At 41.5% G+C, this 24200-nt stretch overlaps 1 protein-coding gene across 1 annotated transcript in view; it reads right to left on the minus strand.

Moving 5' to 3' along the window:
- The window catches only part of MAD1L1 (mitotic arrest deficient 1 like 1), a 380568-nt gene that overhangs the window by 219230 nt on the left and 137138 nt on the right, over window positions 1-24200 (minus strand). Inside the window, exon 12 of the mRNA XM_056336428.1 lies at window positions 1052-1192. Within this exon, the coding sequence (XP_056192403.1) occupies window positions 1052-1192 (141 nt within the window). The remainder of the gene's footprint in view (window positions 1-1051; window positions 1193-24200) is intronic.

Raw genomic sequence — 24200 nt, forward strand, 5'->3', positions numbered from 1 at the left:
CACTACACTGCTCCGCTCACTAAGGATTTAAAGGTCACTGGAGCCAGTATTGCCTGACTGAAGACCCCACCCACCAACACAAGAAAAGAGCATTTTTAAGGATGCCAGAAGCAACAAAGAGAGTTATGTTCAGTGGGACAACCCACTCTATGCCTTCAACATGAACCTAAGGAGCATCACTTCCTACAAGTTTTACTCCATTTGAATTCTGTCGTGTATAAATCTATAGAATGGTGGAACTAGACATGCAGAAAGAAAAATTCCCATACTTATGACTATTGCAAAGCCTATGTAATAGAACTGCCAACCTTTAAGATCACAGACATATTCCAAATATTTCAGCTCCTGACCATAAAGCCCACTCCATTATGACAAAGTACAACAGAGAAGAGGGGAACTACTTGGCAAATGCATGTTCACATTTACCTTGTTACATTTCACATTACAAAAAGAGAACTAAAAGGAGTATCAGAATTCCTTCAAGAAATAGCTCTGTCTTTGGAAGGAATGTTTTTTCTTAGAGAAAACCTAGTAAAAAGCATTCAATAGAGTTACTGGTATTCTGGAGTTTTCAGGCCCAATGCCAAGATGAGAAGAATTAACATCAGACACTCACTTCTTCAGCCCTTAAGAGTAAAGCTCTACAAGCACACACTCACTCACGCTGCATATTGAAGAGCCCTGCTACACGTGTGATCCAGTGAATCACTTCGAGCAGACCACAGAGAAGACACCACACCTGCTACACTTCATTACCCCTTGACTTTCCCCGATATACAACCCTTTAACCCGCAGGAACTAGTTGCCACTCCAGCCACGCAGCACAGCTGGGCTTAGCACAAAGCACGCTCACCACCACCCAGAGATCCTTCCTGGCTTCTGCCAGCTTCAGATGCGGAATAACAACTCGTAGGTCTTATTGATCCTGGAATTTTGAAGTCTGAATTTTGCAAATCTCTCTTTTGTGAGGGCAGATCACATCACTAGGCAATTCAATCTTACAGATCTCAACTACTTCACCCCTGGGTGAACCATAGTGCTTCTTCATTACCTCCAGCTCGGTGTTATGAGCATGCAGCTTCTGGACCATCTCCTCAGCCTCACGCATACGCCGGTTCAGCTGGGGCGAGTGCTCCGAAGGGGTCAGCTCGCTGTCATACGATTCCAGGATTGCTCGCATCCCATCACGCTCCTGTCAGGAAGAACAGCAAACACCTTTAGGGATAAAGCCTCTAACCTCACTCCAAGGAAAGGGTTCCCAGAACAATATTCTACATTTTTGCCTACTGTTCTTTTACACAGCAATGAAACTCTGATGGATATACGCTCATCATCTTCATATCGGCATCAGGCCACAGATGAAACACACAGTTCTAACAAAATAAATGTTGCTGCGCTGAAAACCGAAAAATTAGACTGTCATGTGCTTATAGAAGCACATATCCCTTGCAGGAAAGCAACATGAGTACACTCTTAACAAGCAGATGGCAACTGAAAACAGAGCCTGCCTTCTTTTTTGGAGACACTATTCTAATTCAACATGGCTGAATGGGTTCCTTCAGCAACATATTTAGTGTAGTACTTGACATTTTTCCTGCCAAAGAGTTCCAGCAATGAATGAACAGAATTGTCACAACAGAAACAAAACAGATTTGACAACGAACAAAGTGGCTGAGAGCAAATACCCTCTAAATTTATGTGACTTAAACTCGTTGAACGCTGCAAAACTCAGTGTTTAAATAAATATTTTTTCAGAGGTTAGTATCTCACAGACAATGTGTTTGGCTCACTTTGCTACTTGCTGGCAATTATAACCACGTGTTTGCAGAGAAAAACAAAAAGAAGGATCCCTCTCCCCTCTGTGAGCACTTGCACTCCCCAAGTATAAAGCTAAAGGTAAAACTTTGGGGGGCGCTCCTGGTTGGAGTATTTCCTAATGCATTCCCAACTTCAGATAGCACCTAACACCCACTTCCGAGGCATTGATGGAGAAGAAGAATGGGGACAAAAGGCTGAGAACTTCAAAAAGTCAGGTGTATTTTAAGGAGATTACCACTTACAGTGCCACATGCATACAGGGATTAGCCAGCTGACGAAGTATTTTATTCTTTGACTGCATGGAAGAGCCTTGATGTTTGTGAGGCTACAGAACAGGGTCAAAAAAGGCCCCTGGCATAAATCCAAAGAGCAAAAACTCTGAGGAAGTCTGACAGTGCAGCCTCCCTTCCACTGCTGAAGTTTGCCATCTCACCCTGTTACAGAAATGCACAAGCGCCCTGAGCAAAGCAGTTCTCTCGTGTGAATTCTGCCACCACACACGTGCAAAATATTATTATAAGACCACTCAGTTTTATAGCTGTGCAGTTCACATCCAGACCAGGCCACTGCCGTTACACTGAACCTGGAGCACTTCACAAACCCACCTTGGCCACACTGAAATGCTTCGCTAGGATTCTGCTCTTCTGGGGAAATCAGGAATTGCCAGGGTACAAAAAAAAGGTCCTTTTCCCCCCACCCCCGAACGAAAAAGGCTGTATTTCAGACAGCAATGGTGATGCTAACTGCTCAGCTGAGCAAGCCCATCTACAAAGACTACTGACCTCCTTCAAAATCTAAAGGTCAAAGACCGAACACGGATAGCAAGTGCACGTGTGGGAAAGGGAAGGAACATTCAAATTTGAGTTGTGAAAATAAGACTAGGGGCACTGCCAGAGGTACAGCATGTGTTCAGAACATGTTGTGGACTGAAAGGTCAATCAAGATGCTTGGGTTGGTCAGCAGGTAAAAGGATCCCAAGACCAAAGGACAGCCTAGGGCTACAGGAACTGAGTTAACAAAATAATAAAGAAAAACAGGTTTTAACATAAACAGGTCTGGAAGCTACTACTAGCTCCTTGCTCAGTCCTGACGGAAGAGAAACATTCTTCCAAGGAAAGCACAGTTTTGCCATAGTTTAGAAAGAATTACCATCTGGCAGACATATGAAAGGAAGCACTTACATGTTACTGCAGAAGAAGAAAACCCAAAACCAGCTACACCATGCCTGCCTTGTAATGAACTTCTTTAGCAGAAAGGCAGCAGTACAGGATCGGTCCATCCTCCTCCTCCCTCACACACATCACCCCATTTGCCCAGTGCATTCTCCATAAGGCAAACTACTATTGCTCAGCAGATGATTTTCATTCCCTGTTTATTGCAGAATCATTGTCCAGAGCACAGAAGAGAATTTAATGACAGTGTTTAGCAAAGGTATTGGTTTGATCCTTCTATGTTGCTGCAATTACAGCACCCTCTCTCTTTCTCTGTGCTCCTAGCTGCTCCGCTATCCTAATTTTCTGCTAAGCATCTTTCATCGAAGTGATAATTTAACACTGTAATGTTCTTGCCATTACAGCAGGGCAGTCCCAAAATCCTTAGCATTTTTTCAAAAGCAAACAGGACCCCTGGCAATTCCCATCACACTCGGCTTCCAATTAACTGCTGAATATTAGGTCATCTGAGTCATCCCCAGGAAGATCCTAGCAGTTCCCTGAGCTGCTCAGCTGCAAGGAGGACAAGCTTCTGCTTTCATGTTAGGATGGGAAAACTGCATGGGAGCAGGACATCCCTACCGGCCGTCCTTCCCCTAAAATCAACCACCGAGCTTGCCCTTCAAAGCCTTTCTCTTAAAGGAAGAGTAAAAGTCTCAAGAAAAAAACATGCACGGTAAACACAGCACAAGCTGTATTGGGGGGAAAAAAGGTGCTGAAAAGCTGAAATAAAGGGTGGTACAATTAAACACTTCATCCTGGAGTTTAGCTTTCCTCTTTAATTATTTCTAAATATTAATACTGTAATGAAATCAATTCTCAGCTTCCAACAAGTGGTCCCCAGCTCCATTTTTTAAATTTCTCCCCATCAAGAGCACTTACTGAAAGCTTTTCCCCTCCCTCCTAAAGATCTTGTTAGTTTGGCAGGAAATAGAAGTTCTTGTTGAGAAGTCCTCTGTCTAAAAAGATTCTCTAAAACATAATCCTGATTTAGTAACTGCTGCAATATCTCCTCATCCCACATGCCCCATCGTAAGCCTCCCCAGGGACTTTCAGGTGCCCTTTCCAACATTTTTCCAACACCTCTGCTTTCTATCAGAAGAGTATTTATCAGAATTACTAAAAAGCAGTTTCTCTGGGAATTTCCAAAGTTTTCCCAGCGCAGGGCATCTCTGCTTACTCACCATGGACCACACACTGGCACATTTCCAGGTGCTCTTTACCTTGACCAGTTTCAAATTAACAGCAGAACAGAAACGCATCTTACTCTAAACATGCCCTAAAAACAGAATAATTGGGTTTTATGTTCTTTATAAACCTAGGAAATTAATGCCCTACAGCAAACTCCAGTGCTGCAGCTTGCAGCTGTGTTTGAGGAGATGTAAGTTTGAAAAAGAGGAAGGATAGTGATTTTTTCAAAGGTTGAACAGTTTCCCTTCCTTCTGCCAGCAACAACCAATTCACCAAACAAACGTGCCTCCTACTATTGCTTAAATAACTAAAAAGAAAACGTTTTATAATCTTAACTAAAAGAAAGCTTCTTTCCAGTCCTCCCACCAGCTCCTCTATTCCCTCTATGTAAAGCCAAAATTTGACCCAGCTGGGGAGTAGCTTGAAGCTACAGGAAAGTCTCTTTCCCCAGCATTCACACACCAGAGGGCTACCAGAGCGGGTCAGAAACAGCAGTAACATAAGCGACTTTGGGGTTAATTTTAGGGAAAGAACTGAGAACTGTTCACATAAGCATCATCATCACCCTCCCCACCGAGGTCCCCCAGGACACTGGAGCAGTGCTGCTGCATATCTCCAAGGGCAGCCACAGCTTCAAATATTTGCACACTGAGTAGTATGACAGTGACTCCCAGCTGTGTATTGGAAGCAACTGAAGAGTAAAATGCAGCCAAAAAAATTTTTTTTTCAAAGTCATCTGACCTTATATACATACATTCAAACTCAGGCCCTATTCCTGTTGATGTTCATTAGCCCCTCCTCAAACATACATACACACAATTCACCGCAGACTTTCTAATTAGTTGAAGAAAAGAAAAATCAATAGGAAAGAAATTAAAGTTACAAATCTCACTGAAGTCAGTCACACACCCAGGGAAAATTTGTTCCTGGGGTAAAGTTTATCTAGTGTCATAATTTTATTGAAATCCTATATCTTCCTATTGACTTTTATCGTTTCGAGCTGGATGCCAGTGTTATCATTATTAGAGTCTCAGTGTTGCTTGCAGGCCCGAGGTTTGGGGGTTTGGTTTTTTTCCCTTTTATAAACAAGCTGTAATTGTCTGGTTTATTGATCAATAAATCTTTCAACTGCCTCTCTTTATCCGGCTTCTGTTCTGGTAAGTCTCCTGCACCATTCTCTGAAAGAAAATATAGGGTTGTTGTTTTTTAAAGAACAGATTGTTTTGTCATTAGCAATGAAAGAGCAGGAATTGTGCTGGTCGGTTCCGATAATGGCTTTTTAATGACAGTTGCTAGTAACAGTAAAATCTGCTTTATTTCCACATGAGTGAACTTCCACTATTAATCCACAATCCAAATGCACAGCTCTCTCACTTGCTCTCTCACTTCTGCATGGGTTAAAGCCTGGCAGAGACTGACTTTGTAAAGTGGAATCATAATGATATTTCCCACTCGGCGCTTTTTTGATGGTACAGAAATATTCCTGTTCCTAGCGTTAGATGAGCTTTTTGTTTAATTAATGATAATTTTTGGAGAATGTTAATAGACTGCTTCATTATAGGAAATCAGTGGCAAGATTTCCCCCTCCTCTTCCTCTCCAGACTCCGAACTCCAAATTAGTTGTAATAAGAGAAAATTTCGAGACTGAAGATACGGAGTTTCAACATCAAACAGATGCTATTTGCAATCAGGTATAATTTAGCTAACTATTCCCTGTAAAAACACAAATAAAAGAGAAAGATGACTGTGTAAGAGAGGTCTATGCTTTCTTGATCTGAGCTGTACAAATACACACATAGAAAAAGCGGGGTAGTAACTCTGCCTTGACCAGATGTTTAACATTAGTAAAACTAGCAGCATGAGGTGTGGGAACATAAGCCAAAATATGGGCAGAAATAACTGAAGAATACTTCAATATATTAGAGCATGTCAGGACCTATTGAAAAAATATATCCTTAGGGTAGATGAAAACTTAGTTACGATAATTTCTGGTCCATGAGCAACCACCTTTGATGAACTCATAAATGGCAGGACAGGCCCTGAAAACAGGACAGAGGAACAGACCCAACCTTGTAAAAGAAGGATAAATGAGAAAATACAATTATAAATCTTGCAATTATAAATCACTTCAACATTTCGGTATCTCATAAAATACTTGAAGAAAACATTAACAATTAAATTGCAAACAGCTAGAAAAGAATTAGGGAGAAGAAACAATCAACTGAGCCTTAATATGATTAATATCAAACCACTCTAATTTCCTTCTTTGACAGGTAACCTGTCTACTGAATAAAGGCAAGCAATAAATGTTATAAATCTCAACTTCAGTGATGTCTTTATCAAAGAGGAGGATTACAACTCAACTTCTCTGTAATTCAGAGAAATGAATTTGTATCAAGGTGCTGAAACACATGAAAGCAAAGCACAGAGCCCTGCATGCTGTGTGGCAACACAGACACGAGGTACCGTTAATAGGCTGCAGCATCATTTAGCATCTGCCCCTTCCCCAAGCTGCCCGTTTGCCCCCAGCTCACAGGAGATACGTGTATCACGCTTCAAGCTTGTCGGGATACAGGCAGCTGCTTTACACACCATGGAGAAGCACTGGCTGGGGAACATGCATGGGGCTACTGACAGTAAACAGGTTCTGCCCCAGTTTGATGGCTGGAGGAATTGATAAGGATATAAGCCTTACTTTGTAATTTGTCTTCTCTCTTCAAAGATGTATGTTCACATCCCACTGCCTTACAGAAAAAGGGGGGGGAGTAAAAACACAGTGACAGCAAGACCAAAGAAACAGGGGGCTGAAGGCAGGGCACTGGCTAAAGGCACATTTGGTCAGACTTTGCTATTACAGGAATGTATCTAAGGGAGCTACATCCCCTCAGCTCCTGACACCCTTGGAGCACTGCTAACAAGAGCTAATCAACTCTTCCAGAACAGACAAAAAACCCCAAGAGTTCTATGCCAAACAAAACCAGAAAAAATTAAATTACTAGAAACTCTTCAAATCCTCCTTGTCTACAGCAGCATCTACCAGAAGGCAAATTGTTCCCCTTTCTCTTACCACCCTTAACTTCCATACTAATCATCTTCAAACCAAAATTTTCTATTCTCAAACCTCCAAACCGCTTCCTTCTCAGCTACAGCCATTTCCCAACATTTATCTCTGTGGTTGACCTATTTTCACATTACTTTGCAAATTAGAACTGACTGCAGACACATATGTATATACACACCATTGACTTTCTACTCAAGACCTCAATTAAAACAGCATTTACAAAAAAAACTGTTAACTCCATAAAAATAAAAACATCCAGCACATTTCACTACCCTTGCACTGAGAAGAACATTAGGAAATGGATTTTCAAAATATCCTTACCTCTCAAATGTGACTTTCGATAAATCAAACCTCTGCTTGCATTTTTGCCCCTCAAGCCAATATAAGGCTCTTGCAGGAGTCTAAAGATGGATGTAACCTATAAAGAAGCCCTTCAGATGTATTGTGCCCTACAACCAGGGCTTCTCCAACAAAAATAAAAATTCTTTCTTTATAAGTCCAAGACCTGAATAGGTGGGAAAGAGGTCAGAAGGACTGATGTACTCTGTAACCACAAGCACAGCAAACCAGGAATTAAGCATCCCTCTCTGTCCCACCATCTCTCTGTAACTGATGGGTTTCATCACTTTTTGTGATACTCTCATAACAGCCATTTTCTTGCCACAAAAGGTAGCATATCATTAATGTTGAACACCAACTTTGCACCCAAGGTTGGAAGTCTGGAGAAAGCAGCCACCATGGGAAACTGTGGTGAGAAGAGGACGCAACCAGGCAGAGAGCTTGCAAAAGATGATCAAAGGCTAATTTAGGTGCCAGAACAAGACATTCAGAGAGATTCTTAGCTTCCCAACCATAATTTCTTAAATTCTGGAGACTCTGCAATCTGATTGCTCTTTTGGCAAACAGTCAGCAGGCAACTTTAAATGTACACCTACAAATTCCGGTGTACCTTATATGCTCTTATATTCCTTAAGTTTTTCCTCCAGAATTACAGTTCTTCCTTTCTAGCTCTTGTCCCTCACCTCCAATACTTCTCTGGAGAGGGCTCAGCTTGCCTTATATCCTGGCAATGGACCAGAGCAAATAAATCCACTGTAACTCTTTTAATGTCTCTTGATAAATCCCCTGCTTATTATCTTCTGGAAAATTGTGCATGGTCTCTAAAACCCTCATTTTGCTTATAGCACATACATATGCCAGCTGACAAGCAATCACACCACTGACACTGCAACAAACTAAATATCATTTGACTAAAATACCCCTGGGGTCCCCTTGCTTCACAGAGAGTTTAACATGTTCAGTTATGTTTCCCAGCCTCCTGCTGCCATGAAATAATTTTATGATTTTTCTTCATTTAACTCCCATCTACTGGAACACTCACCACTGCCTATCTAGCACAAGCTTGCTTTTCTATCTCAGTGTATTTCTCATCTCTTGATTAAAAAAACCTCCCCTTCTTTCTACCACTTCTCTTAGCCCTGCTGCTCAAGCAGTAGCAATCTTCCACAAGTGTGAAGCTGCTTTATTCACCTGCCTCAGCACAGGGCCACTCTCTATCTGACACCAGTATCTGATGCCATGTGCACGGTTCACATTTGGAAAACGGTCATTTCTTTAAAAAAAATTTAATACCATGAATTCTTCAACCTAGCCACTAGATTACCATTGCTGGCAGAGGGAAGGCATGGAACTGACAAGGAAATGTATTCATCCTTACTTACTGGCAATATAAAACTAATATTTTATTCACCTATTTAAAAAAAAAAAAAAAAAGAAAGAAAAAAAAGAAAAAATCTTATTCAACCCTGAAAAGAAAGGTTTTGTGAGAGTGCATCAGATTCTTCTATTCTGCCAGTGTCTACAGCACATAAAAATTCAGACCTATGTTCATTCCTTACCCTCAGATTTCTTTTTCCTCCTGCCTACTAAGTATCCCAGATATTGGCCTCTAAATCTCTTAACAGCCAGTTTCCTGCAGTTCTAGACGCTTAAATATCATTAACTTTGAAGAAAAGTAAACTGAACTGTGCTCTAAGCCGGTGTGGTTATCTCTGCAAAAATAAAGGAGGAGGAACTGCACCACTGCCTGGGCTCTGTTCCTAGGGATTCAGGTTACAACAACCGAAGCAGGAGGACAAATCTCTCGCATCAGATTTTGAGAGGACAAAAAAATCACAGACCTGAGTTCATCCGATGAGCTCAACACAGCACATTCCATTAAACGTGAAAAGTAATTTCTTGGTCCCCTTACAATGTGTCAACAACTGTAGGAATATGGCAGCTGTGGTTTTTTGAAAATGGCAAAGAAAAAGGGCTTTTGGTTAGCGCTTCAGAATATACATCACCTGACTGCTTTATTAAAAAATTGTAGTAATTTTCCATATTTTACTTAATTCATAAAACATTCCCTCTACTACCTCCAGGGTATAAAAGATCAGCAACTTCAACAAGAGTTTCAAAAATCAGACACCAGGTTATCTCCTAGGTCACCCCTAGCACATCTGCATTATCTTTACAGGATTCTCCTGGGCAGAGGGGACACAGGTTCTTGCCCTCACAGCCCAGCAACACCTCCTTAGGAAGGGACACGGTGCAGAGAGGACTGAGCAGTCTGGCTGCTACAACAGAACTTCCTCAGGCAATGAGCTGAGTAACACACGTGAAGCCTGCAGACACCCACAGCACCTACAGGACAAAACTCCACGTCACGTCAGACCAAAGTCGCAAGCCACAGGGCTGAACGCGTCTATACAAAGAGCCTTTCTGCTCACTATACGTTGGGGTTAAAATGTTTTCACTTATCCACAGCTGTTGGAAACTCCCTTCAATTACTGGCCCATAACTACTAGGGAACTGTCCAGGAGCCCACAGTATTCGTAGATCCACCCTGATGCAGAATACAGAGGGGTAAAAAAAACCCAAACAGCCCACATGTACAGTACCACATCCAGTGCCTGCCCAGCCCCGACGCTTAAGTTGTTGACCAAAAGCCGTAGAGCATTTTGGTAAGCACAGGAGGTACAGCGTGCAACTTCCATACAACGTAAGCCATTTATAAGGCAAAAGAATAAACATATTCTTGCTGAAATTGTAATAACTATAAAGGGTCATTTCTCACCCAAGCTGTGCTCCCAACAGTAAGACTGGGCTAGCTTAAGGGACAGCTTATTTAACCACAGCCAACGATTTATCTAGGGCAAAACAATAACAAGCCATTATTTTTAACTAAAATGCTATGATTCAGTCTGATATGGTCAAAATACTAATTTCACATTACACAACACATGTTTCACATTACCCACATGGTGTGGGTCACATGTTTTAACTTGTACCCTTTGAAAATATGGATGAACAATCATTTTAACACTTTGTATATATAAGCCAACTAAAAAGGTTAAAAACATAGACCAAGCAACCAAGTAACACCACCTCTTCAGCTTTTTTAAGATCAGCTTATTCTCTCCACCCAGAGCACAGTTCAGAAAACACCCACAGAAATGTCTCATTAGCTTAATCAGGAGCTACCTTCAGGGTCACTCTCAGGAAGCAAACACCACCAAGCCTGGCTACTCCTTAACCCTGTGAGCTGCACTTCTGGAAAGAGTTTTCTCCATCTAAAAAAGCAAACGTGCCACCTTGGTGCTCTGGACTGCAGCTTCTTGAGCAGAGGTTTGTCATACGCCAGCACCCTAATCCCTTGTAAACATCAGTGCAGGCTGGTGTAGAAGATCATGAACCACCCCTCTGTGCCTGGGATCCCACCCCTCTAGAGACCCAGAGAGGACAAAGAATAAAATCAGATGCTTAAGAACCAGCCACAAGGACCACATCAGGCAGGTACAAGGTTATGGCACTTTACCACCATTCCAGTTGCACCCTCACCTTGGGCTTCCCAGCTCCAAAAAAAAGCCATTTAATGAACACTTTTGAAAACAAGCTCTCACTGACAACTCCTCCGGATATTTTTATTGATCATATAAATATCCAGTCTCTTTCTGAACCCTGATAAATTTCTGACGGAAATGAATCCCATTGCTTGAAAATGTATTCTCTTTTATCAGTTTTTAATTTGCCATCTTTCAGCTTCATTGAACACCTTTGTTCTTGCACTGCACAGACAGGGAAAACAACAGCTCCCAAACAAGTTCTCTAAAGCCATTCATTCATTAGACTCTGCACTTTCAACTTGTCACCTCCCATTCAACTACTTTTTAAGGTAAACAAATCCAACCTTTTATTTTCTAGCATAACTGCTTTCCCAGTCACTCACAGTCTCATCACCTGTTTCTGACTGCTGCTCTCATTCTGCAGCATCCTTAGCTGAAGTAGGTTGATGAGGAATGAAGCAAAAGAGTGAAGATGCACCTGCGAGTCACTGGTCCCTTCCCCACCTCTCTCCGTGAGCAACAGGTACACTCTCACCCAGCTCCTGGCTGGCTAAATTGATCCTAACATGATCCTAACACCTGCTGCTCATCAAACTCTTTCACACACAGGTTACTCACAGACCCACTCCACCAGCACCTCCCCACAGGCAAGGACCCGCTGACTGCGCTCAGTGCCAACTGCTCAGGTTGGCAAACACCTACTGCTCACCAACTTCAGAGAAGTTAGAAAAAGAACCATTAGAGAAGCAGGACAAGATGCTCTCCCAAAAGCTGCTGAGCCAGGGGATGGCAAAAGTCCAGTGATTTGCAGTTTGGGAACATGACAGGCAGCAACCTCCCCAGTCACACGTGGCAGAGAATAGAAGAGAATGGATGTCTACACTTAAGAAAGGGCCTCCAGCCCTGTGACAACAGCACATGGATACAGATTCCTTCAAATTTTAAAGATTTCAGAACTGATAATATTACCTTAAAATAGACTACAAATTAGTACACCTAATATTAATATTAGCTGCCACTCAGCGAACACCTTCCTTTTACAGTGTCACCAGACTGCTGATTAATTCACGTAGACAAAATGACATTCCTTTGTTTGTTCTTCCTCCATTGCCTCTGCAATATTAAATCAACAAAATCTTTCCTCAAAACTGCACTGACATCAAGAATGTTATGCTCAAACCATTAGACAAAACATGAGGCACTGAAGTCATGCTTCATTAAAAACAAGTGGAAAAATCAGTTTACCAGAAGAAAAACATTATTTAGGAAATGTATTCATTACATACATCTGAAAGAGAATGATGATTAAATGTATAAGACCAAAACATTGCTCAGTCTTTTAATTAGTATTTGGCCACAAAATTATGTACACTCCTGTTTATTTACATTTTGTTTTCAACAAACCCACACAGCAATAAAGAGCAGAACCACAATATTAAAAAACCTACTTTGTTGCAAACTAAAACCGTTGGTTTGCTTTCATAGTAATGAACTGCCAGGTACTAGATGACAAAATGCAGAATCAGCTTTTCTACTTCTGGGCACAACTTCATCAAAGTGAATAGAACATGGTACAATCACAGAGATGACTGTCAAAAGAAAAGACACAGTAACAGAGGGAAGAAGTCTCTCCTTGCCACATAACATCATGGAAAAAGCTGGGAAATAGCAGACAGTTAGTGATGAAGATGAACCCCCACTTCCATATTGCAACACACCCACAATGCAGAACCTTCTGTATAACTTGTAGGCACTCAAGTTGAAATTTAGCCTTCCCTGTGTTCTACATACCAGAGAAACAATCCAAAGGACACTCAATCCACTACCACCACAGGCAGAATTACAGAATTTTTAGTTTGCAATCGAGTCCTCAAGAAGATGAAAAGGTGAGAACAGACCCATTTATTTAAGCATACAATACCCATCACTAAATTTGTCCCATCTCTGGAAAAAAGTCCATTGTGATATGTCAGGAAATACTATAAGATCTATTTTTATTATTCTAAACTAAAAAAAAAAAAGTTTAAAATGAAGTCACATATCAATTGAAATATTTGGCTCCTCTGCTTCCATTTGTGAAATACCTTATATTTAATAAAATATCTTACAACAAACCTGGCCAGCACTCTCCTGATTTAGTACCTCTTTCACAAATACAGCTTTATCTTACCAACAAATGCTATATGAGATGATGCCAATTTTCAATATAGCCTATTCTCAGAAGCAAAGAGACTCAGACTTGCACAACAGTTGAGGTTTGAAAGCTGCTCTTTGTCTACAGCAACCTCTCCAGCTCTCCTGGATTCCCTTTCTCTCCAGGAGCATACTCCATGGGATTCTTCCAAGGAGGCTCATGAACAGATCATACTCCACTCTCCTGAAGTCTAGGACCGCGATGCTGCTATTTCCCTCGTTCTCTTCTCTCAGGAGTAATTTTACATTACTTGAACAGCATCCTTACCATCCACCTTGGGTTGTTCAAAAAAGCCTCCACAATCAACATAAAACCACTTGATACCACAAGCACAAAAAAGGTTGGTTTAGAGATGAAGGGAAGACAAAAGGTAACAAGAACAAATATTCAGCTAGAATTTATGACCCTTTCACAATCCCTCTCTTCAACTTATTCCAAAAAGCTGTTCCTATTTCACTTGCAAGTATTATTTTTCAGACTTGTCCCTATTATTTCACCTCAAATAACAATATACATGAGCTCTACCACATTAAAAGAAAGCATGAGTACCGTATTGCCTTTGTCAGTGCAGTCTTGAAGATGCTGTCCATGTTTACTAATTCACTAGGACTCTTCAGCTTACTGAGGGTAAGAACAGAAGCACCCAAAAAGCAGCAAGTTGTAAGTTTCTGCCTCTGTCTTGTGTACATCAAAGATGCTAAACACACACACAAACAAAATCAACGAACAAGGCTATGTAAAAGACTTCTTGTGCAAAACACCTGCCTCAAGTCCATGGAAGTAGTGCAAATTTTACAGCACATGTCAAATCTTTGCACGTTTTCCCCTGAATCAAATTAGTGACTAATGAAACAGTTTATGATTAACACTCACTTAAGTCAAGAAGTAAATTGGGGGAAAAGCTGTTAGATGAACATGAGCAAATCAGATTTGCTCCAGATATACATAATGAAATGCGTATATGTGAAGAAAATACTATCGCTGTATCTTCAGGAGTCTTCGATTTCTGAACACACTCTGTATTACATCATCACATAATATCCTCTAGTGAGATTTCTGAAACGTGACGCAGAAGGTACAAGCAGTTGATGTACCCGCAAAACAGACGCACCTTCTAATGTTCTACATACATGAAGTCTCACAAAGGCATGTATCTCACTGACCACAGGCACAGAGCTCTGACAGAGCGCTCCTTCAGAGAAATAATGACCCCATCCACCTCAGGCTCACTCGCTGAGACCACGCTGGCTCACAGGCTCTGCCATTTGGATTCCCCCCTTGGTCCAAGGCAGCAGGACACCGAGGAGCTACGGTCATGCAGGGACGAGAGAGCAAAGCACAGCCCATCAGTTCCGTCTGTACTCTGAGCTGTGGAGCAGCGCCTTGGAAAAGTGAACAGAACAGAAAATATCTGCTAGAAATGATCTCCTAAGCCTCTAAGCACAATACTAGGCAAAAATTGATTGCTTTTTTCCTCTAGAGCAGTCTTTTACATATTCAAAGTTATGTTTCTTTGCCGCAGTATTCGCTAGTATAATTCTTCACTCTTTCCTCTTACTTTTTACCACTTCACTAGATGGTTAATAAATATCCATTTGTCTCCAGAAACGGAGAGGAACCGCTGTAGTATTTCTGACACAGTTATCCAGACCTGACTGGAAGGAGAGCCAGGAATGAATGAGTTGCGGATTAAGGACAAAAAAATCACTCTGTAATTGAAAACTCAGGGCCAGCCACCATGAAGTAAAATACAGGAGACTCACAGTGTGACACCAAAAATCAAAGCGGAGATGAAATGTCTGTGGTCTAACACTGGCTCAGGCCTCAAATTTTATTAATATTCTCTAACTGCATATCACACAGGTTACTCCATGTACCTAAATTTAACACCGATCCCTAGCAGCTTGGAATTTAAATACAAACATGGTACAAATTGAAACCCCCTCCTCATCAAGCCTGTGGTGTAGATTGTGTAATGACCTGTTTCTCCAGGGTACAGACAATGGCAAGTGTAATTGTATTTTGGTTTTGGATGTGTGGAAAAGGAAGAAAAAAAATAGTGTCAGATCAGCATGTTCAGCATGCATGGAGAAGGAAGACATGAAAAGAAAAACTGGCTTGAAAATGAGGGAGCTCTGAAGTTTTCATCTCAAAAGAAGAAAAAAAGCCTTTAAAAAATTTTTAAAAACTTCAGAGGAACACAGGCAAATAAAGGAATTAATCTCCAGCTGAAGTTTATGTGCTTCTAAAAGAATGTATACTCAAACATCTTTATCAACAGTTTAATACTACAAACAAAAAAGCCAGCAGCATAACAAATGAACATCTTAGAGAGAGCTTCTCCCTGCCTCCTCCTGTGGTACCAAAAGGCAAACAGCTGCGTACTTTCTGCATCACACGCACCATTCTCACACTGGCACACTAATGGGTTTTCTGACAAGGCAAACTCTAATATTAGATATCACCCTTATTAGCTCAGATCAGAGAGTATGCTGTTAAACCCTGCAGGTACCACGCTCCGCAGAGGTTGCTCGCTTTATTTCACAAATCATATGTAATTGCCTCTTTAATATCAGACACTGAATTGAGTCGAACACTATCAATCTTCTCTAAATTCAACATTCATGCACTTCAAACATATATATTTCATACTTAAAAAATACTTTTTACAACAAGAAGTACTTCAAAAGCTAAGAATTGAAGTTATTAGGCAATTTAACCCACTGATACAAACAGCAAAGAAAAAAAACAAAGACACTCCCTCCCATGCTCCAAACAGCAATTTCTTTTTCACCAGCTACATGAAGAAACAGGGGGTCTCCGAAGCGGTTTTAAACTCTTATGTTTGAATGAACAGTATGTGATTGATATGGCTGTTATTTGTAACACCATAGGAGCACGTCAGAAATAACTTTGTGTTATTTATAAGGGCTGTGCCTGTTTTGCACACCAGAGCAGCCTAAGGGGCGTGGCATCCCACAGCAAATGCCAGCTGCAAGGAAAGGTTTTCTTAGGCACGTAGGTGATCTTTGCTAGCCATTGCTGGAGGCTGGCAGAAACCATGGTGCTGGGGATGGGCACACACCCGTGCAGGCATCGCACACGTGGGGCTCAGCAAGTGCAAAGAGGTGAGAACCTCACAGGTGCGGTGGGAGATGGGAAAAAAATACGAGCTGGGCTTACTTCTGCAGTCAACGTTAAGATAATTCACATGGTCTCTACCGTGTCTGTTACCAGAACATTTTAAACAGCCGCGAGGCTGCTGACCAAGAAATGACAGCCTGTCTGTGCCGGGTGGTTAAAGCAATCATTAAGCACTTGCTCAGTGTGGACCTGGAGCTTGCTGAAAGGGGAGGACAGTTACTCATCACTAATGCTTACTTTCACGCCGCTCTCCTACTAAGCTTGCTAACAGTCTGGCATGCTAATGGATATTCAGGTGGGGTTTTTTTTCTTCTCATCTACAGATTTACCCACTATTTTAAAACCAATTTAATTACTGCTAAATCATCTCCAACAATGTATGCCAAGTCTAACCTTGAATTTCTTCAAGAGGTGTGATTTTTATCCCTGCTTTTTCACTTATTGTGTGAATAGCCAGTCAGTCGTATCCTGGGCTGCATCACCAGCAGCGTGGCCAGCAGGTCGCGGGAGGTGATTCTTCCCCTCTGCTCTGGTGAGACCCCCCTGCAGTGCTGCATCCAGCCTCTGGGGCCCTCGGCACAGAAAAAATATGGATCTGTTGGAGTGAACTCAGAGGAGGCCACAAGGATGCTCAGAGGGCTGGGGCACCTCTCCTATGGACACAGGCTGACAGAGTCGGGGCTGTTCAGCCTGGAGAAGAGCAGGCTCCGGAGAGACCTCACAGCAGCTTCCAGGGCCTGAAGGGGCCCACAGGAAAGCTGGGGAGGGGGTTTTGACAGGGGCATTTACTGCTAGGACAAGGGGTGACGGCTTTAAACTGAGAGAGGGCAGATTTAGACGAGGTATCAGGAAGAAATTCTTTACCGTGAGGGTGGTGAGGCGCTGGCCCAGGCTGCCCAGAGCAGCTGTGGGTGCCCCATCCCTGGCAGGGCTCAAGGCCAGGCTGGATGGGGCTGGGGGCACCCTGGGCTGGTGGGAGGTGTCCCTGCCCGTGGCAGGGGGTTGGAACTCGATGCTTTTTAAGGTCCCTTCCAACCCAAACCCTTCTGTGATTCTATGGTAGTTGAACTGCATTTCACCAATTTGCTTTTCAAATGGAAAAGATTACTGGCAAGAGGTGCAAGTTCCATACTTCCCTGCTACTTACAGACGACATTAGTCTCTTCCTTGTTCATACGTACTGAATCAATGCTGTCTCCTGACACGTCAACTTTAAAAAGTAAATGCAATTGAAGTTTTTGCCATGCAGCTCACAAAGAAAGATATCTGCACGTTATAATTGATTCCTCTTCTGATCTCAACAGTTAACAAAAATAATTGAATTTGGTACCCTTTTTAACACATTCACATATTCCTTTACAGTTCCAAGTTGAACACACTTCCTGCTTTTGTCCTTGGTCTCATTTTCAAAAACCTTTATCTTTAGTTTGCTAATCTAGCACAAGCAATAGACTCTCCAGTCTGGGGAAAACTGAAGCAGAGACAATTAAGACAAGAGAGAAGCAGGAGGAAAAATGCAGAATAATATATGCAAAAGCAGATGTCTTATGAGGACACTGCTACATGTAACTTGTTCAAGTAATTCTTCCATTTAGCAATAGAGAAATGTAGGACTACTTTTAGGTTTTTATGCTGCACTTTTTAGCAGTCAATCTTAAAAGGAGCCTACTATGGAAGTTCAATGTTACCAACTCCATTTTCCAGAAGGGGAAACCAATGCCCTGCAAGATGAAGTGGTTGTGGTCATTCAGCAGCTTAGAAGAATGGGGCTAAAAAACAGACCTCTTTCAAGTCTTTGCCTGGGGATCTTCCCAGTGATTAGGTCATCTTATGTTAAAAAAAAAAAAAAAAAAAAAAAAGGTGTTTATCAACTATACACCAGCTCTTTTTAGGAAAGGACTACCACCACTGTGCAGCCACTTCTGAGATGCTGCCTTTCCTGAAGTCATGCAAGACAAAGTCAAAACCACAAAGAAACAGAAAAAGAAAATAGAGAAGTTAACAAGTATGAACATCCCCTAAGTGTTCCTGTTACACATGATCCAAATTCTTGACATGCCTAAGTCATGAAAGATGGAGGGAGATCTAATTTCTATTTTTACAGAAGAAATTATCAGTACTGCCAGAATCAACCAAAATACTGTTTTCAGTTCTAGGAATAAAAGAGGAAATACGCAGGTGCTGCTTTGTGACACTGCAAGGAGAATCATCCCTCTGGAGACAAAAATCAACTGTTGTACCTGTAACCACTATACTTTCTCCTGTCCCTTGTATGAGCAAAGGAACTCATACAAAGAAACAGCTCAGAAGCCAAAAAGCTGTTCACTTCTAGAGTTAACTTTCTGCTGATTTAGGTTCAGAAACCTCATTTTCAGACCTGTTCTAAGAAAAGAAAATGACTGGGAGCATTTAGGTTGGGAAGGGAAGAAGGGAAGAGAGACCTCTTCCACGGCAACATGTTGGATAGGCTTAGCTGTGCCCAAAACAGGCTGCTTGTCAAGCAGGAAAGCACAAGTTTTAGGTCACAGACCCAGAACTTAGTTCAGCAGCACAAAGCCAAAGACTTCCCTGTAATCTGCACTTCACGCAGAAGGAAAGAAGCCACTCCTGATCTCACAGCCATGCAAAAGCCATCCTTCAGCAAAACTGAACAGAGCTGCATTTGCACACTAACTTGTCGAGCTGCTGAATTTGTATGCAGCAACAGAACCATGTAAGGATCAAATAAAATTAATTCTGTCTAATAACAAATTAATTGTCCATGCCAACCTCTAATGTCTCCATCATCAAATGAATTTCCATGTTATTTACCACCACAACTTCCCACAAGGAAGGAGAAAGACAGCTGCTTAGATTAAAGAATGAAACAGAAGAGCCTCCTAGACAAAGGATCTTTTCATTTTCTAAATGATTGCTCTACTCCAAAACATCTTATGAGAAACGCTGTTATTTTTTTTAAGTCTTTTAACAAAACCAAGATGCAAACTGCTTGATTTGATGCTGTTACTTCATTGTCTCAGAACTGAATGCAACAACTTCTAGTGGTAAAAGAAAACACAGGCTCATGTAGAAATAATGTTCCCATTACATGAAAAATAAATTGTCAACAGACCTAAGAAACTATATTTTGACATTTATATTCTTTGAGGCATGGATCACTGTAGCCCTCACCTTATTTATTGACAACAGGAACATTTTTAAAAGGTATATAAGATGACAACAACAAAACCCACTTTACTGTAAAACTAAGCTATAAATTCTTTCAAAAGACCAGAAGTGACACATGCTGCCAGATCCTCACCGCTTTTATTTTACAATCTTATTTTAATGCCCCTAAAGCATCCAAAAATCGTCCAGTTTGACCACACCAAAGAATACCTCTCAAAACCATCATCTAACCATGTTTTTCTGGGAAATAAAAGAAAGCTTTCTCTAACAGCAATGTCAGTGCTCCATCCCACTTAAACAATCTACTTCTGTGCTTGAGGACTGCCTAGGCTTAGGGAACTAGCTTATAACAAAGAGATGATCCATTTAATCCTGAAGAAGTCCTGGGAAGAGAAAGGCAAAAAGGGAGAAGACAGCCTTCACAGAAGATTTGGAGAAACCTCAGGTCTTTGACCTGATTAGTCCAAAAATTCACTATTTTTTGTCAGGCAAACAGTAGTAAAAGATGCAAGAGACCTCTTAGTTAGACAGAAGTCAAAGTATTTTGTCACAAAACACACGACGCTTACTTGAATAGGGTTTTAAAAAGGTCATTTCTTGGACAGTTGTCATAGGATAAGCACCCTGTAGCATCTTTCAATTGTATTGGGTTATCTTCACTACAAAACAAACAGCAGGACTGTATACAGTGTTTGAACTTGTCAGACTTACAGCAGTCAAGAGTTCTCTACGTTACGGAGTGGTCCTACCTGAACGTCCCTGTAGCCACAAAGGAGAGCAAAAACTTGTGCACAGCAAAACTACTGGTCATGACCTGGAAGAAATCTTACAAAAATGAGCACAATCTATCAAACGGGGATTTAATTTATCCTAGCTGTGATGTTTTTCTACACAGAGAAGATTAGGAGCAAGCGATTCACTCTTCCAAAGCAGAAACAAAACAACTTTTAGTTAAGAAATAAAGCAGATGGCCCATGCAGATTAAAGAGTAGGTACACTGCAATGGTACAGCGCACTGCTGCGCGCAAATCCCACAGTAATTACAGCAGCAGCGTTATTTCACTAATGATGCTACGCCTGTGAACTGGGACAAATTAACAGAAAGACACACATGCTGGTGACTTGCAGCCCAAGGGAAGGTGAATATGATGGAGACACAGAGACTTATGAGAATCACAACAGATTAAATGTTGCAAGGTATAGGCAAGCAATATGCAGCCCCCTCAAAAAAGGAATACAGGAAAGGATGTGTTCCTCATCTGTCCTAGATTTGTATGAAAATTGATATTCTCCCAAGAGACTGTACAATGGATCTTTCTCCTCTCATTCGTATTTCAGCATCTTTACTGTTAGTCCACCTTCCTCTAACTTCTGTGAAGGCTGGAGATCAGAATCACTGTCACTGGGATATGTCCCCAGTCAGGTCAAACCAGCATTACCTGGTCCGTAAGCTACTTCGGTTCAAGTGTGAGCTTTCCTAAAGCAAAACCGTATCAAACTATACCATCTACACTGACATTTCACTTCCAAACATCATGAACTAACAGAGCAGATAGTCCAGGGCCTTACATGCCTAAGAAACACCGCACAATTTTCCCCGCTCGCGAGCAGAACAGTGCTGTGATGTACAGCAGGGACCTCAGGGGTGTCCAGCACGTTACCAGCCCCCGCGTGATGCAGCTCACACACAGCTCTGCACACTTGTCCACCCAAAGCGAAAGCGCAGCCTGGCCTCCGCTTTGTACCCTAGCAATGCCAGGGTGCTCCAGTTCAAAGTGTTATTAAATTCAAGTCAGAGAGCACGGTGTGAGAATGTGAGCCCAATTTAGGGGAAAAAAAAAAACAAAACAAGAAAGAGCCATTTGAAACAAAACGATGAATCCTTGCTCAAACCAGTCCCTGATTTAAGTAAACGACACAACCTACACCTTATCTGAAGAGGTGTGGCAGCTGATATCCCATGCCAATAATTTCAGGCTGTTTAGCCTGTCGGTAGCAGCTTGTTTTCTTGGACCTCTGGGGATAGAGCTGCTGTTTGTAACGTGGCTTATTGGATGTTATTGATGCTGACTATTTCTGGGCTTCAAGATTTGGCAGGCAGTAAGAGTTTTCGTAGTCTGGACCAGTGGAGAGCAATTCAATATTATTTTGTACTTTGGATGATTTTAAGCTAATGAAGGTCCTATTCTTTTTTATAACTCCCCATGCAAATGTTAATTTTTAATAAACTTTGCCCAAGTAGGATTTAAAGCTTATCTCACAAGACATATTTAGAGCAGTGCCACGGTGAAGTAAATCTGGGGAAAAAAATACATACAGCTGAAAATAGGATATTTCTGCATGCTTGCTTCAAGGTCTACCAAGAGTTTTCTGCACAGACTGACTTGTTGTCAGACTAGGTGTTGCGCAGGAGTGGAATTATTAATTAACAGTCAAAACCTGTGCCTCCCAGGCATGCCGTGGATGAACTTCATTGTCACTGAGAGTTCGGCATTTCGCGTCAGCGACGTGGGAAGGCTGGAGGTAGTAGAGAGGGTGGGAAGAGTCGACAGATGTTGTTTAAACTTCACAGGGCTGGAAAGGTTAATCTGATGCTAACAGGTAGCATGTTGGCTGAGCAAGAGGCTTTAGCATTATCAGTCCTCCTCTGATGATGGGGATGGCAGCTGCTCCGATGAAAAACATGCGGAGGCTGCAACATCTTGTAGGCTACTACGGGCCATGCGGCCAGTTGAGTAGGGAAGAGGAACACTGTACATGGCTAGGATCTGACTGGACAGGGCTTTAAAAAGTTGGTGTTGCTGAGGGACAACATAGGGCTTGTTACCTATCTGTGCTCAAGACCTTATAATTAATTCAAAATAATTAAGCTTAATTATGCAAATGGAAGAAAGACTTCTATGTATCATTTTCAAAACCTGTTGAACAGTCTCTTCAGATCCATAACCCCCGCGGCCTTGTGTTTTATTCCCTCAGAAATTAATTATGGGAAAGACAGTTTCAAAATGTATTAAGAGCTATCACGTATCTAGGGGTCATTTGTGCTGAAGTCAGGAAAACACATTAATGGGAAAGGTGCTGTGAGCATCTGAGCTTTCTTTGCGACATTCACAGATGCAAGGACAGAACTCATGACCTCTCTTTTCTATCATCAGAGCCATTCAGAAAGCTAATGCCCAGAAAACACTGTCTTATTGAACCAGACCACTTTAGTGCTTTCATTTGCTTATTTTTTATATTCTTATATATATATTTATTTATATGTATATAAGACTAAGTGCTCAGCACCACTTCTTCCCCCACGATACTACTATTCTCAGCAATTACGTTCAACCAGTCAGTACACAGAAGTTTCAATGAGGGAAGAAAAACAGGCTAGAAAGATCTCTCAGGCATCAGGATTTACCTTGTATTTCACAGCTTTCCCAGCGTGTCTCATCAGCAAATGAATCCTGTGACTTCAGGAAATGAATCTTTCCCTATGCATAGGTCATTAAAATATGGTAGCATATAGAAAAAAAATGTACTTCCGAAATATTCATGTTGTTTACTGCTCTAGGTTGCTCCTTTGCTTCCTATCTTGAGGGACACCCAAAAATTAAAAAAAAACATTTAATTTCAGTATTAGAAGTCTTGCCATGATGCCTGATTTGCTCTACTTCAGTTCCAGAAATCAAACTAACATCAAATTTTAATTAAAAAAGCGCCAATGTACTAACAGAAAATTTTTTCCTCATTAATTGAAATTCTCCTTTTTCATCTGTATCTGCTCCCAATATCCATGTACATCACCAAGAATCAGGAAGTCTGAAGGAAAGGATGCAGAATGAAGGTCCTGTACTCCACAAATCAAGACTTACACCAATACTGGAGAATTTTAGTTCTCAAGAATGATTCATGTTCTCCTCCCAGCGGCAAAGCAACTGTTGCATTGCAACTGAACATCTCACAGAGTTCTGTGTATTTACAGGTCCCAGAAAAAGGCTACTGCAGAAAGTAGCAAAATATGCATGCAACACCTGAGACACTGAAAAATACTTTTTCTTCTCAATTCTCTTCCAGTAAATTGCATTGTCTGTGGAAAAATGCTCAACCTTAACTATTCATCACGACCAAAAATACATGTATTCGCAAGTACATGTAATCTATTAAACAACTGTAATGAATTATAAAACTAAAATAGGGAAGATTTAGACTAGATATCAGGAAGAAATTCTTTACCGTGAGGGTGGTGAGGCACTGGCCCAGGCTGCCCAGAGCAGCTGTGGGTGCCCCATCCCTGGCAGTGCTCAAAGCCAGGCTGGATTGGAACACCCTGGGCTGGTGGAAGGTGTCCCTGCCCATGGCAGGGGGTTGGAACCAGACGGTGTTTAAGGCCCCTTCCAGCCCAAACCATTCGATGATTCTATGAATTGCCCCTTTTGACTGAAGTGGTCTTGATTGGGTTTCTAAGTTCTCACTTTTTGCACATATTTTCTTTTTAATTCAAGTAAAATCTCAGATGTGTTACAGAAAAATGTCAACAG

This window comes from Falco biarmicus, chromosome 4, assembly GCF_023638135.1.
Source record: "Falco biarmicus isolate bFalBia1 chromosome 4, bFalBia1.pri, whole genome shotgun sequence".
NCBI lineage: Eukaryota > Metazoa > Chordata > Aves > Falconiformes > Falconidae > Falco > Falco biarmicus.